The sequence below is a fragment of the Corvus hawaiiensis genome, chromosome 6 (assembly GCF_020740725.1).
Source record: "Corvus hawaiiensis isolate bCorHaw1 chromosome 6, bCorHaw1.pri.cur, whole genome shotgun sequence".
Lineage (NCBI taxonomy): Eukaryota > Metazoa > Chordata > Aves > Passeriformes > Corvidae > Corvus > Corvus hawaiiensis.
Genome location: NC_063218.1, coordinates 35,246,198 through 35,260,860, shown reverse-complemented (window position 1 = coordinate 35,260,860; position 14,663 = coordinate 35,246,198). Strand labels below are relative to the sequence as shown.

Below are 14,663 nucleotides of genomic sequence, written 5' to 3'. Positions count from 1 at the left end.
AGCCCTTGGTAGTCTTCTTTGCAGGCTACCACACTGGGGTGATGTGTGACACACCTCACAGATGTCCTGTCTCTGCTTCCTGGAGGAGCCCTCCAAGACCCCAGCCCTATACCAGACTGCATGGGCGCATGTTCCACACTTGCTGCAGGGGCAACCTCCTGTGGCTCCACAGGCAGGATGATGTACCCTGTGCTGGCTGAAGCACTTCCCTGAAAAGCAAGAACATTGGGATTGTTCTCGGCCACTGGGTTGGTGTAAGAGTTTATTCCTTTTCAGCTGTTGGGTCAGTACACACAGGGTCAACTCAGCCCTCAGCATCCCTTTGAAACAGGCAGACCCAACAGGCCTGGAACAGGTTGAGGATGGGATGTGGTGTTTTGCAGAGGTTGGCACTGATTCCTGCCACAAGATGCTCATGTGTCCTAAACAGTAGGTGGGCAGAATTGGTGAAATCATGTAGGTGCTTCATATCACTCTTTGAAGGTGCTTAGCTCCCCCCCTTAACTGTATGGCAAGTATAGTTTGGGGCAAAAAAATGTCAGCTGTGCTCCTAAATTTGTCCGTCCTGCCACTGCCTTAATTTCAGAGGACAGTCAGCAGCCTGGTATTTGGCACCTATGGGTCACTTGCACAAGTGCATTGAGCAAGATCCAGCACATACCTGACATGGGAGTCCTGATCTGTGTTTGTCTCCTACATTAGCATGGAGCCTCAGTGTAAATACAATGGCAGCTTAAATATTTTCAGGTGCACCTTTGAAATTTGTTAGGTTTTTGTGCTTTGCTTTCCTGTTGCACATTCACAAATGTGACTGCATTTTAGTGAGACATTAAGGAATTACCTCCTTTCTTCCTTATCCAAAAGCTTCCACTATTAATATTTCTATGAGGTACCCATTAGGACGTGCTCCCTGTGCCTGTTCTCCTGTGGTTTGCTTGCAGCTGACATGGAAAGACTTAGCTTGGCAGTCATGTTCAATCATCTGTCCCTATGGGATGCTCTTGACATGACTTCTTGGGTGCCTATGTTCTTGCCTCTGCACCCCAGTTCCCCATACACATGGCAGAGGAGCTGCATGGTGACATCAGGGCCTCCATTATTCATGTCTCCGTGGATGTGCTGTCAGTAGGCTGAAGGTCTCCATTGCCAGTCAGCTTGTCTCTTCACTCCAAGTGGCCTACCTAGGGCTTGAAGGTGCCTCTGGTGGCACTTAGTCGGCTGGCAAGGTGCCTTCTGGAATAGCAGGACTCCCACCACCTTCACTTTGTGGGGTGTCTGGTCCCATGCTCATGCTAGCATCCAGCCCCTAGGCTGACAAACACTCTTGGACATGGTTGTGTTGCTTGATTTACTCTAAGAGCTGCCTGGCAAGTGATTGCCTTGCTCGTTGAATCAGCAGGTGATCCACAGGTAGCTTGTGGAGACAACAAAGCCATCTGCTAGAAGGTGCAAGGTCCTGAAGACACAGGCATGCAGCCTGCCCAACAGCCCTGGACCTGGCACACCAGAGAAGAGACGCAGGAGATCTTCCTCCACAGGGAGGGCTTCCGATCTTGCACTGTCCTGCCTGGTGCAAGTACATAAACTAGCGTAAGAAAGATGCCAGGTTCTGGGATAAAGCTCTATTGGATACCACCACTTCCTCTGGAGATAAGAAAGCTTGCTGCACTGCATGTGCCTACAGACCTGCCTGCAGTTCAGCCTCGCCTAGGGGCATAACATTTGCGTGAGGCTCTGTGTTCTCTTACCATGCCAAAGGCTTTTGTCAAATCAGTTAGATTGGGGACTGAGGTTTCATTGTATCATTTCTGCTGGAGTTGTTAAGCTGAGGAAATTCTGCCTGATCCTCCCTTTTTCCAGAGCATCTCCTCAGATTCCAGACATTTGCTTTCTCCACTCTGCAACTGCAGCCAGGGAGTGGGAGCCTAAGGGACTGCGCTCGCAACTGTGACCGCAGCTTTTCAGATGCAGTTATTCCAGGGAAGGCTGTAGCGAGTCAGACTGTCACCAAGCCTGGGCTTTGCAACCCTGCTGGGATGGCCATAGTGCTTTTGCTCAGCTCTGTATTGTCAGCACATGCCAGCATGCGCTCAGCTCATCTGCCAAGCTGGGCTTTGTGAAGCTGAGGGTGCCTTCGCCCCTGACCTTCAGGTTATGGGGAGCTCAGACAGAAGCAAAGTCACATACATATGTGCCATGTCAACTGATGTGTGAGCACCAGCATTTTCAATGGGCACAGCTTGTCATCTTCACACACTCCCAGGTAGAGGAAGAGACTGGACTTTCTCATTCTGTCTTAGAAAAGGATGTACATTATATCTGACTCCTTGTCCAGTGAATGTAAGTACCTTGAATCTTGATAATCTTGATAATCATCAGTTCATGAGTCCAAGTGTAGTGTAAAGCAGAACATTTTCATAGAATCAACCACTCATAGAATCATAAAGGTTGGAAAAGACTTCCAAGATCGTTGAGTCCAACCTTTGACCAAACACCACCATGTCAAAACCATAGCACTAAGTGCCACGTCCAGTTGTTTCTTGATCTCTTCCAGGGATGGTGACTCCACCACCTTTCTGGCAGCCCATTCCAATGCTTAACTACCCTTCTAGTGAAAAAATGTGCCCCCTGCCCCCCCAGCATCCTGCATTGCCCTTCTTCTCCAGGTGCTGTGCTGCTCTGTCTCTGTAAATTTTTTCTAAATTTACGGGGATTCCTAAATCCAGACTATGGTGTCTTGGAGCTAGGCAGTGATGGTTTTGATGTACATCATTGATTTCAAGTGATGGATGGAACTTTCCTGTTTCTGTGATGGGTTATAATAATGTCACCTGCCACATGAGTTATTGTATGTTTTATAAAATCTGCAGGTCTTGCAAGGTTTACAGTCTTTGCAGTCAATCTAGCCAGGCAGTTGAAGAGAGAAGTCAAAGTTTATAAATAGATTTCACTGGGACTGCATCATTTCCATGTGATTTTTGGTGTGAAGTATGAGATCTGCTGGAGTCCACATGGAATTAATCACATCTGAGGCATTACCTGGGCATTTGTAACCTCTGCAGGAAATCTCAGGTAGCATCTGACCCACTGCTTAGCCAGAACAAGATGCTCTGCCTTTGTGATATGCCCTCCCAGGTTGTTAAGAACCTCCCAGATTCTTAAGAGCTCCAGCTCCCACTCCCAGGCTCAGCTGGACCCCATACTGCAGCTGTACACCCTGACTGGTCATGCACAGGAAAGCCAGGGGAAACCCAGCCCCTTTCTTGAGATGTCCAAGTTTTAGAGAGAGCACATCAGCGTGTGCCTACACTTGGGCATGTGGGTGGAAGAGGAGATCTGGGTCAGGCCTAGGGACACTGCCAGGGCACCCTTCCAGCTGGTTGGGATGCTCCTTCCCATGTGGGCAACCAGGACCCTCTTGAGGCACTTTGCTGGGTTAGCTGGGTCACCAGCAAGATTGAGCCTGACACAGGGTCATCTCAGCATGCTGCTGACCCGGGGTCCTGGTTTGGTTTCCTTCAGCAGAAACTAAATATAGAATTACAGAATGGAATGTGTTGGAAGGAACCTTAAAGATCATCTGGTTTCAACCCCCCTCCCATGGGACACCTTTCCTGAGGTTGCTCAACACCACATCCAACCTGGCCTTGAGCTTCCAGGGTTGGGGCATTCATATCTTCTCTGGAAAACCTGTTCCAGTGCCTCAGCACCCTCACAGCATTATGAAAGGATAAAACTACTTGTTTCATTACTTCTTCTTGTTAATTTTTCCAGTTCACATGTGGTTTACATGTGGTTGTGACTATCTGTGTCTTGAGTGTCAGATCAAGCACTGCACTCAGTGCGCAAGGTGCCAACCATGATTTTCTACTCAAAGGGGGGAAAAAAGGGTTCTGTCTCTTGTTATTCAAATCAGGGAGCATGTCAGGGTTTTAGAAGCATCTTAAAGGGCACTTCTGCCAAATGGCAGAATGATTTGGTACCTTGGTCTCACCAAAGCTGTGGCTGCTGCAGGGGTGATGGGAGGGTGTGTGTCAACCAAGAGCACCAACGCAGACTGAAGAAACATTCAAGGGTTTTGGTTTTTTTTAATAAATTAAAAACACATTGCCTATGTTCTTGGTGACTGGTATTCAGAAATCTTGGTCCTTTGTTTCTGTGGTCACCCCACCACTGCCCCCCACCACTGTCCCCCAAAGTGCTGCATGAGCTCAGCAAGCTGTGAGGGCACTGCAGAAGCCCCTGTTCAGGCCCTGCAGACAAGCCCCCATGGTGCCCTGGAGGTGCAGGCTGCTGCCCACAGCTTGGTGTTGGCCTTGCTTTCACAGAGGTGGCTGAGAGGAAGATGACAGTTGAAGAGGAGGAAGCCAAGAGAATTGCAGAGATGGGCAAACCAATACTCGGCGAACACCCCAAACTGGAAGTCATCATTGAGGAGTCCTATGAGTTCAAGGTCAGTAGGTGTCCTAGGGGTCTTCCAGGAGGGGAAAGCCCTGTGGCACTGTCAAGCAGCCTCAGAGAGCAGGACTGAGGGGGCAGGATGTGCAGGGAAAGGGCTGTTGAAAGAGGAAAAGAAGTATGTAATGGAGTAAAGGGTCGGTGAAGTCTACAGGAAATGTCAAAAGTAGCAGCTGCTAGTTGGTTGGCGGGGGTGGAGGGAGAAAGGCAAGAAGGTCCTGCTGGAAGCAGAAGAAGCCTGTGGGCAAGAGAAGGCAGGAGCAAAGCTGGCTCTGGTGAGGCAGGGTTGAGGGAAGAAGAAACCTTATCAGGATTGAGGTGTGGCAAACAAGCTGGCTCTGGTGAGGTTTGGGTCAGCCAGTCCAGGGAGAAGGTGGGCTCAACTCCAGTCATGGACATATCTAGCTGGTAGGAGAGTGCTTGTGACACTTCCACAGTTTCAAAAGGGTCTGTGAGACCACAGTGCACTGCAAGATCATCCTTGCCCACTAGCAGCTGGTTTAATTGCTGTGCATCTTTATTCCCACCACAGAGCACCGTGGACAAGCTGATTAAGAAGACAAACCTGGCTTTGGTTGTAGGGACACATTCCTGGAGGGACCAGTTCATGGAGGCCATTACTGTGAGCGCAGGTGAGGGGAACATCAGAAAATCCACATGAACATCCACAGGGTTCATGCAGCCTGGAATGACAGCATCTCCCTGGTCAGTGATGCTTGGCTGTGGTCACCCATCATCAAAGCCAGTCCGAAGAGCTCCTCTGCTCCAAATATAGTGGGCTTTTTCAGGTGCATTAGTGAGGAGCCTGGGAGATCCATCTTCTGGTGCAGAGCCCTCCTGAAGGCCAGTGTTCAAAGACTGCATCAGCTGGCAGTGCTCCTGCTGCTTTGGTGATGTGATGAGTAGTGTACAGGCAGCAAAATCCCATCCTGGCTGGGATCCTGGCCAGTGCAGACAGCTCCTACTGGAAGATGTCCTGTTCTGTCCTGTCATAGCCAGTAGAGTTCCTGGGAGTAGGGAGGGTTATCACATGCAGACTGGAGATGTTGCCTCATGAGGCAGCAGCTGGTAAAGGAAAAGGCCCAGAGACCTGCCAGCTGTTGCCTGAGAGAGCTCACTGCTTTCAGAGCCAGACAGCTGTGGGGAAGGTATTTTAGGCACATCTGTGCCATTAATTGCACTTGGACATCTTTCTGAACCTTTCCTCAATGGTTTGGCATCTGCCCCAAAGGGGTGTTTTCCACCCAGCTATAGAGGAGGCAGTGGATGGTCCAGCCCATGCTCTGGAGCAGGAAGATCAAGAGATCTCTCCAGTTTCCCAATTCTATTACTTTCTGCTAGTTTTGGCCCAGAACATCACTTGCCTGTGTAATTTCTTCATGCCACTCAACAGTGATCTCCACAGGATGACTACCTCCTATGTGACTGCCTGTGGCTGGGCACAGGGCTGGCCCTCTGTGGGTACAACACCCCACTCCATCACTCCCCATCCCTGCGGGGTCTGGGGTGGCTGGAAGGCATTCTTTTTGCCAAGCCTCACCCATCATTGAAGGACCTGCTGTGGCTTGAATTTACTGTTATGGCCAGTGCCATACCACCTTGTCCCAGGAGAGCAGAATCCCTGGAGCCCTGGGGTGGAAGAGACAAGCACGAGCTGTCCCAATGGAATGAATGCTGGATCTCTCCTTCCATGTTGTTTGCAGCAGGTGATGAGGATGAGGATGAGTCTGGCGAGGAGCGCCTGCCGTCCTGCTTTGACTACGTGATGCACTTCCTGACCGTCTTCTGGAAGGTGCTGTTTGCCTGCGTGCCCCCCACTGAGTACTGCAATGGCTGGGCCTGCTTCGTCGTCTCCATCCTCATCATCGGCATGCTCACAGCCGTCATCGGCGACCTCGCCTCCCACTTCGGCTGCACCATTGGCCTCAAGGACTCGGTGACTGCCGTCATCTTCGTCGCCTTCGGCACTTCTGTACCAGGTAGGTCGGCCACAGGGAGGGGATGGGGTGGGAGATGAGTCCTCTGGAGATACTCCTGGTTTCGGGGGAGAAGCTGTCATGGGATGGGGTTCAAGCTGGGAAGGGTATCCTCAAAGCCCTGTCCCCAGGCAAGGTCTGCACCATGCTTTGTTGCAACATGGGATCTCTGAACCTAGGAGGGGATTGTGCACCTCTTGGTCTGCGTCCTAACCTGGTCAGTGCCACACCTGAGCCTCCCTTGTTCCCCAGACATGAAGTGTTGTCTGTTTCTCCTGTTGGACCCCCAGTGATTTTTCCTTCCCTTCTCCCTCAACCCCAGACACCTTCGCCAGCAAAGCCGCAGCCATCCAGGACATGTACGCTGACGCCTCCATCACCAATGTCACAGGCAGCAATGCTGTCAACGTCTTCCTGGGCATCGGGCTGGCGTGGTCAGTGGCAGCGATCTACTGGGCGTCGCAGGGGCAGGAGTTCCAGGTGTCAGCAGGCACCCTGGCGTTCTCTGTCACCCTCTTCACCATCTTCGCCTTCATCTGCATCAGCGTCCTCCTCTACCGCCGGCGACCCCACCTTGGGGGGGAGCTGGGCGGCCCCCGGGGGTGCAAAGTGGCTACAACATTGCTCTTCGTCAGCCTCTGGCTGCTCTACATCCTCTTCGCCACCCTGGAGGCCTATTGCTACATCAAGGGGTTTTAGGCGGTGGAGGGACGGTGCTGCCGGGGGAGGGACCCCCTCCTCCGTTACCTCACCGGACACCAGTCCTGGAAGCGTGGTTTCACTGGAGGGTATGGCTGGCTGTGGGGGCTGCCACTGCCCAGACGGTCGGACAGCTGCGTGCCAAGAAGAGCAAAACCATCAGAGAGGGAAAAAAAGAGACAAAATCCATCCAAAAATGGTACAAAAGAAAGCAACAATGGCAAGTGTTGAAATAAAACACAATAAACCCAGACACTGACCCTATTCAATGAAATTATGAAGTTTCAACCATCTCCAAAGGCCACCTCTCCCACAGGGGTCGTCTCCTTTCCTGCTGAGCACCCCTCCACTGTAAGGAGATGTTTCCTTATTTTTACTGGTTGAGAATTACAGAAGTCTGGTTCAGGAATTTGTGGGTTTTTTGTGGTTTTTTTTTCTGTTTGATTGTTGCTTTTTGGTTCTGGGGGAGCACGCTGATTGATTTTTTTTAACTACTTAATCCGAAAAATGTTACAAATTTAAACTCAAAGCTTCAAGCTGCCGTCAGTGCTGGAATTGAACGTGTATTTCTGAAGACACACAGTCGAAAAACTTTTTCACTATGACCCATTCCCTCCCCTGCCGCCTTCCATTTCTTTCTTTTTTAAGAACATCACAAGACTGATATATTTTTAATACAAACACAGACACACAGTCACACACATTTAGTGACAAAGGCTGGAGCATGTAGCATCTCAATCACCTGCCTGGGCTAAGAAAAAAAAGAAGGAAAAAAAAACCCCAACCCTCTTAATACAATATGTGTCATGTATATTTTGACTATGGCATTTCTCTTTGTATAATTAACTTTGAGCTTGTGGTACTGCAGGGACAGAAAATGATGTTAATTTACAACTGTTAAAGAAATAAAACAGCCTGCTCTGGGGGGAGCAGCGCTGGTTCCTTGGGATGGTGGTGGTGGCAGGTTTGCTGCATGGTTCTCCTGCTAAGAGGTGGAAATGAATTCAGGAAAACCTGGATAGCGTTCCCATATGTTCCCAGCACCATCCCACCCAGAGCTGTGGTGTGGCTGCCCTTCCATTCAGTTGCTACCCCAGTTTTCCCAGCACCCGCACCTTGCAGGTGGTCTCCAGGCCATTGACAGGTACAGGCTTAAAAACTGCCACCCACATCAGGAGTCCTGCGTCATCTCAAGTACCTTTTAGGAACACCAGACAAACAAAAAAAGCATAATTTTAATTTGAAATGCATTTCTTTTTAAGGATAAAGAAGAAAAGCCACCACCACCATGAGAGTATGTCATGAGTTACATCAACAGCTGCAAATTGAAATGTTGGGTTGGTAATAAAATAAATAAAAACTATACCTATATCTATATAAACAGTGCTATCTAGACACATATTTCTTAATTGAGGGCCCTGGAAGAGAACATTAAAATCCTACTCTTTGTAAAGTGTTTTTGAGATGAAGATCATTTCTTCTGTCAAGAAACAGGTGCTGTAAAAGGGAACCATTTTCATCAGGTTCCCTAAAATAAGCTGAAATTTGGGAGGCAGCAAGTAAAGTGAAGGGCTGCCAAAAGATACAGTTCTGCCTGCTGTCGTGCTTTTGGCTGCCCCAGGAGGCAGGGAGGAGGTGCCCATGGGTTAGGGAAACAGCAGTGGGAACAAGATTGTCATGGACAAAAAGAGATGTAACATAGCAGGTGACTAGATGGAGGCAACGATGGTTCTTACCACACAGATGAACTATTTATTTTCATACAGAATGTTTACCAGATATCTCTATCTCTATATAAATGTGTCTGCATGAGGCAGAGAAGAGGGATCCTCCTCAGATGAGCAGCCAGAGCTTTGTTGGTGGGAGCCCACAATGAGTGAAAGCCACTGGGTTTGAAGCTAACAAGCACCTGACATCTGCCTCCTTACCTCTCTTTGCCATGCCTTTTGGGAAGGGTCTGAAAAAGATGGGCAAGAGACCCTGAGGCCAGGCTCTCATTGAGCTTGCTGGTCCTTCTGACTGCAGTAGTGCCAGCAGCCACCAAGAGCAGCTGCTGCCACTGCCACGGTGCCCATCAGCCCCAGAGCTCACATATGGGACAGTAAAAGAAAAATTACAAGAGTCCCCAAATGTTTTTTGTGTGGGTTTAAAGTGCAGCTCTCAAGGGGAGATTGTTACTGTTGCACCTTTTAATTGGGACATAGAGAATCTGCTGTACTTCTATTTTACCCGTGCCAGCATAGCCATCCCTGGCTAAAGGCCGGCCTGCGGCGCTGCTGTGCTCTTCTTCTGTGCTTGTGCTGTATCCACCGTGTGCTTTCCATCCACTTCCTTCTCCAGCTGACTGCAGGGAAGAGGAGGGGGGGTAGGACTGGCTGCCATGAGGGAACTGTATGGGGCCCCTGGTGCCCTCCATGCAGAAGGGTGATCTGCACCAGGCTGACATCTATGGCATGTTCCTTCTGTTTTCCTTTTTTACTCCATTAAAAAACACGCAAGCTAAAAGAAAACCCAACAGGTTTGGTGCCTTTGGGGATTTTTTTTTTTTTTTTCTGAAGCTGTTACGTTTCATTTTGGGTCTAGCTATCTGCTTGCTTCTGTTTTCCCTGGGGCAGCTGCCTGGACTTGGTTGCAATGGCTCTGGCTGGTTTGTCCCCCCACCTCTCGACCCCAGCCCTCCAGTTGGGTACTACTGGGAGGACCCTGGAGCACTTGATCCTGCCTAGCTGGCAGAGAGGATGTTTCACTGCTGTTTTTGTTGCTGCTGATCTTTCCCCTTTGTTTCTCCCATCAGCTTCCCATGGCAGCCTGCAATAACAGCAGCTGGCCCCTCCCAGCAGCCCTCGTGCTTTGGGCTTTGCACATCTTCCCTTTCTGCCTCCTCCCCTGCATCACTGCTGTGGTTGAGAGTAAATAACACATCCTGACATCAGGAGGGAAAAGCCAAGGCAATCAAAGGAGCTGCTTTGTTCCAGAGGCCTACCACAGTACGGGGACATCCTCTAAGGGCCGTGCATGGTGTGGGGCTAGTGGTACCTCTGGCTGCCTTGCCATCACTGTTGCCACAGAGGGCACCCACAGCACCCCACAGGTTTTGCTGGCCTGGTGATGCTGCACTGCATGGGTGCTGGTCAAAAATCAGCCTTTGGGTAAAGAAGTGTTTTGCAAAGAGGAGATACTCACCTGTCCCCCAAAATCTCTCCAGGAACTGTGTCTCAGTTTTGGTCCGTACCATGCTGCCTCTTCACCCAGCATCATCACTGACTTGATTTTTTCCACTTGTATTTGGACACCTGACCATAGAAGTGCCCTTTACAGTGGCCCTTTAGCTAGAACTGTTCTTACCTGCCCTCTGCAGCATAGGGGCAGCTGGTGCAGCCCATAACTGCAGACTCCCATCTTTGCCTGACGGCATGGGACCCACTTATAGGGTTCCAGGGGAGACAGGGGGTTGGGCACCTCACAGTGCAATGCCAAATGCCCAGCTGCGGGTGGAAGGATTCCCGGTTGGGCACTCGTGCAGTAGGAAGGGCAGCCCCGGCAGAGCAGCCGTGGGAAGGCTGCCCTGGACATTGCTTCCTTGGGCAGCCAGAGCTTGGCAAAGCCACAAAGAGATCACTGCCCTACTGAGTCCTGTACACTCCCACCTCCTTCCACAGGCCTGTGGGGTCACTTCCCACCTCCTGCCCTGCTGGATGGCTCCTGCCCACATCTACTTCTGACCTGAGGGGAAACACAGAAGTTCCAACTCTGGCTCTGGCTCATTGCCTTTGACTCCAGTGATGGGACCAGGGGTTGGGGGGGGGGGGGGGGGGGGGGGGGTGTTGGGACCCTTTGGGGCTGGTTTGCTGCCACTGCTGCACAGAGGTATTCTGGTTCCCACAGGTTCTGAGGCTTAGATCTAGGACCAAAGAGGGCCAAGCCAGAGAAGGCTGGGATGAGTCAGAGAAGTGTGGAAGCATCAGCAATCTGTTGTGGTACAGTGCAGTGAGAAATGGAAGTGTTTGAGCAAAGGTTTTAAGTTAGGAGGGAGGCAGTTGCAGCACGTGGATTGGATTTTGTCACCTTTCTGGCAATTACTGTGGTGTTGGTGTGATCAGGGCTCTTCTGAACAAGCTCAGACAAACCACAAAAATACTCTGTGATGCCTATTTCCTCTGATTCTGTGTCTGGGGCTGCTGGACTGGTTTTTAAGTCATTTGTCCCTGGCATAGAAGCACCCCTCCACTACTCTCCATCCCTAAGTACCAACGGGATGCCTCTTCACAGCACCATGTGTGAGGAGAAGCCCCCATCAGCTGCATGTGACTCTTCAGGCTTCAGCTGCTGTAGTGGGATGATGCCTAGCTGCACATCTCCACCAGCGTAGCCCTTTGATTTGGGAAAACATTTTGGAGGACACCTGGTATTGTACCTGGACACTGGTGAGATAAACAAGAGGCAACAAGACCTTTGTTCACCTACAGTTCACCTCATCCACCTCTCGACAGCACAGCAGGACATAGGTATAGATCTAGATGGTAACAGAAAGGCATCTGAGAGATCTGGTTGTGCTTGAATATGGCCTCAGTGGAGGAGGAGCCAGCCTGCACAAATGGGAGCAGCAGTTGCTCAGCCCCGGCCACAAGCTGGAAAGCACTTGTCACCAAGAATAACCTTTGGAGTATTAGAAGAAAAAAAATGTTTTAAAAGACGTTGTCATCCGTGTGCATGTGCCAGCAGCAGGCAGCTTGCTAATGACAGAGCTGTGTGTGCCAGTGCCGCTTAGCGCCCAGCAGAGCACACAGTGCTCCCAACCTGCCTCTGCAGCAGGAGGGGATTAAGTGCTTCCTGCTATTTAAATGAGGCATTTAAAATTCATAGATTATTAACACCATGAGTAGATTTACCCCTCCTCTCTGCCTTCCCTTCACCCAGGAGGTCTGTGCTTTGCCCAGAGATAGGTGGCAAGGGCAGACCAGCCCCAGGGCATTCCTACAGGTGGCTGGTGGGGTTTGCTTATACTTTTGCCCCACTGCCAACAGCAGATACCCCTGGTGCCTTTTCCACATTGCACTTAGCCACATGTGCCATAGGGTGTAGTTTGAGCTTAGACATGGAGTCTAAAGGCATGATGTGAGGTGGATGAGCTCAGCAGATGCTCCCACTGTACTTAAATGTAAGCAATCGCCCGTGTCCCAGCCTGTACCATTGCTATTGCCATGTACATGGCAAGCTGAGTGGGAGCTGTGGCTCAAAGAATTATTGTGACCCACCTACTAGTCATTGCTGGCATGCACTCAGAAATTGGCCCAGTTTCAAGAATGCAATAAAAAACTCCACAGGCCTAGGAAGTACTTTGAAACATGTATGAAATTTGGGTAATTAAAGAAAAAACCCCTTCAAAGACTTTATTTTAGGGTGTAAGTTGTGAAGTTACCTTCCCAGGAAGATGCCTCTGCTGTAGAAGAAAATAAGCTTCCATTACAGAAACACTGGTTCCATTCCATAGGAATTATGAGTACAAGCTGGGTGTATGAAAAAGCTGTAGAGGGAATAACATCTCAACACAAAAGCTTCAAAGGTGTCCTCAGAAAGTCCCCATGGCACATCCTTGGCACTAAGACATATTGTACAGAGCACTTTTGTGTCTCTATTAACACAAGGGGTGTCCAAATAAGCTCTTAAAGCTACCAGAAGAGATTTGATTGCCTCCTCTTCTTCTGGAGCATCTTGGGCAGAAACGAAAGCAAAGCCAATTGTGGGGTTTCTGTTGGCATCACTAATTTTTTCTTCTTGTTTTATTGACAAGGGCAAAGAAAACAGGTCATTGTTATCCTTATAGTAAGAGGATTTTGTATGGGGCACAGTCCTCCAGGTTCTCCACTTTCTCTTTTTCCAGCCTCTGAGAAGCCATTTCTACAGGACTGCTGCCCAGAGGGTCTCACTTTGTGTTTCCACATTCTCACAGCTGCCTCATGGCAGGTCATCCCATGCCTCTGCTGAAACTCATCTTGTTGACTGGGATTCAACTTACCAACCATTCACATCCTACCCTCCACAGGTGCTGACAGACACCTCCCCCAGGCCTCCCAATACTCCACCCCATGTTGGATATCACCAGGAAAATTTATAGCAAAGCAATTTCCAAAAGTTACTGCTGAAAATACTGACTAGATTGGGACTCTGGACCATCACTGGGAAGATTTCCCCAGAAAGCTCTCTGACTCTGACACTGAACTCAACGTATTGTGAATCTTAATAGGCTGCGGTTCCTCGGCTTGCTTAGGAGAATGTCTTCTGGGACAGTGCCAGAAGCCTCTCCAAAGTCAAGACATATCACATCTAGTGCTGTTCCCCCCTAGCCACGAGGCGAGTTATCCTGTCAAAGAATGGAATCAAATTAGTTTGAAAAGATTTGTCCTCAGTGAAACCTCAACAAACCCATTCCTGCCATTTATTTACAAACTTATACATCTTTGTAGGATTAGAGAATAACTAGTCAGTAACTTGCTCCTTTAAGTTTTCAGAGAGAGATATCAGGTCTGTAATTCTCTAGGTTTTTCTTCATCACTAGTTAGGTGATGTTGCCGTGTCCTCTTTAAGTCCCTTGGCACTTCATGTGCAGTCTGCAATACTCCACCACCCATCCCACATTTCGTATTTTTTCCTCTTATGCTTCAGGCTGTTGAAGAGCTCTTGATCCACTTTATTGATCTCTACTTACACTCCCTTCATTTCTATTGCAGCAGGATAGTTTCTTATTTGGGCTTTGACTCCTTTTATCAGCCCCCAGGTCTCTTTTATCATTTAGGACATCTTTTCACAGATCTTGCCTACTCTGAATTCATTTATATTTGATTTTTTGGGTTTTTGGAGTCTAAGTACTTTAGATTAACTCACTTTACAAAGGTCTGGTACCCAAGTGCATTTTGAGGAGAAAAAGCTTGCAGCAGACATCTGAACGCTTGTGTTAGAACCCACTGCAGAAGGCAAGGATAGCCCAGGTTCTTACTAATAGGTCTTGTGGGGTGAATTAGAGTGAAATGACACTGAATGAGTGGTGTTTGTAAATATACACACGTAGGGTTTATTGTAGAACCATTTGGTTGCACTGTAAAACAGCTACATAGCCATTTTGGTTACTACATATAGTGATATGGCAATATAAAAGCATAAAAATACCGCTTAAGAAAATGCGTAAGAAAGAGAAGGAAAGGATAAGAGTAAAAAGGTCTCACCTGTAGGCCTCACAATGAGACTTGGTTGTTGCAATTTTGATGTTTCTTGGTCAAAGTGATGGCTACAGACTGGATCCATCGGGTGGTGGGGGAACTCCCGAAGAAGTGGTGGGGAGCAATCCCCAAAACACATCTGTTGGGTTTATATGGTTCAGGTAGGAACACCCAGGTACCTTCCCTGGGGCAGGGAGTTTAAACTGGATGATGTGGTGCTGTGGATCACTTTGGGAGTCTTTGACACCTTCTAAGATGATATAGCTGCACAAACATTATTGCACTTGAGTCCATTATGGCCCATCAGCAGAGATGA

At 49.1% G+C, this 14,663-nt stretch overlaps 1 protein-coding gene across 5 annotated transcripts in view; it reads left to right on the top strand.

Annotated features, from left to right (window-relative positions):
* The window catches only part of SLC8A3 (solute carrier family 8 member A3), a 113,976-nt gene extending 105,387 nt beyond the window's left edge, over window positions 1–8,589 (top strand). For 3 of the 5 annotated variants that reach the window (XM_048307188.1, XM_048307193.1, XM_048307189.1), the window contains 4 exons: window positions 4,329–4,453; window positions 4,991–5,090; window positions 6,162–6,437; window positions 6,757–8,589. In XM_048307188.1, the coding sequence (XP_048163145.1) occupies window positions 4,329–4,453; window positions 4,991–5,090; window positions 6,162–6,437; window positions 6,757–7,133 (878 nt within the window). In that variant the 3' untranslated portion in view covers window positions 7,134–8,589. The remainder of the gene's footprint in view (window positions 1–4,328; window positions 4,454–4,990; window positions 5,091–6,161; window positions 6,438–6,756) is intronic. The other 2 variants (XM_048307190.1, XM_048307192.1) reach the window with 1 other exon arrangement.
* The last annotated feature ends 6,074 nt before the right edge of the window (window positions 8,590–14,663 follow it).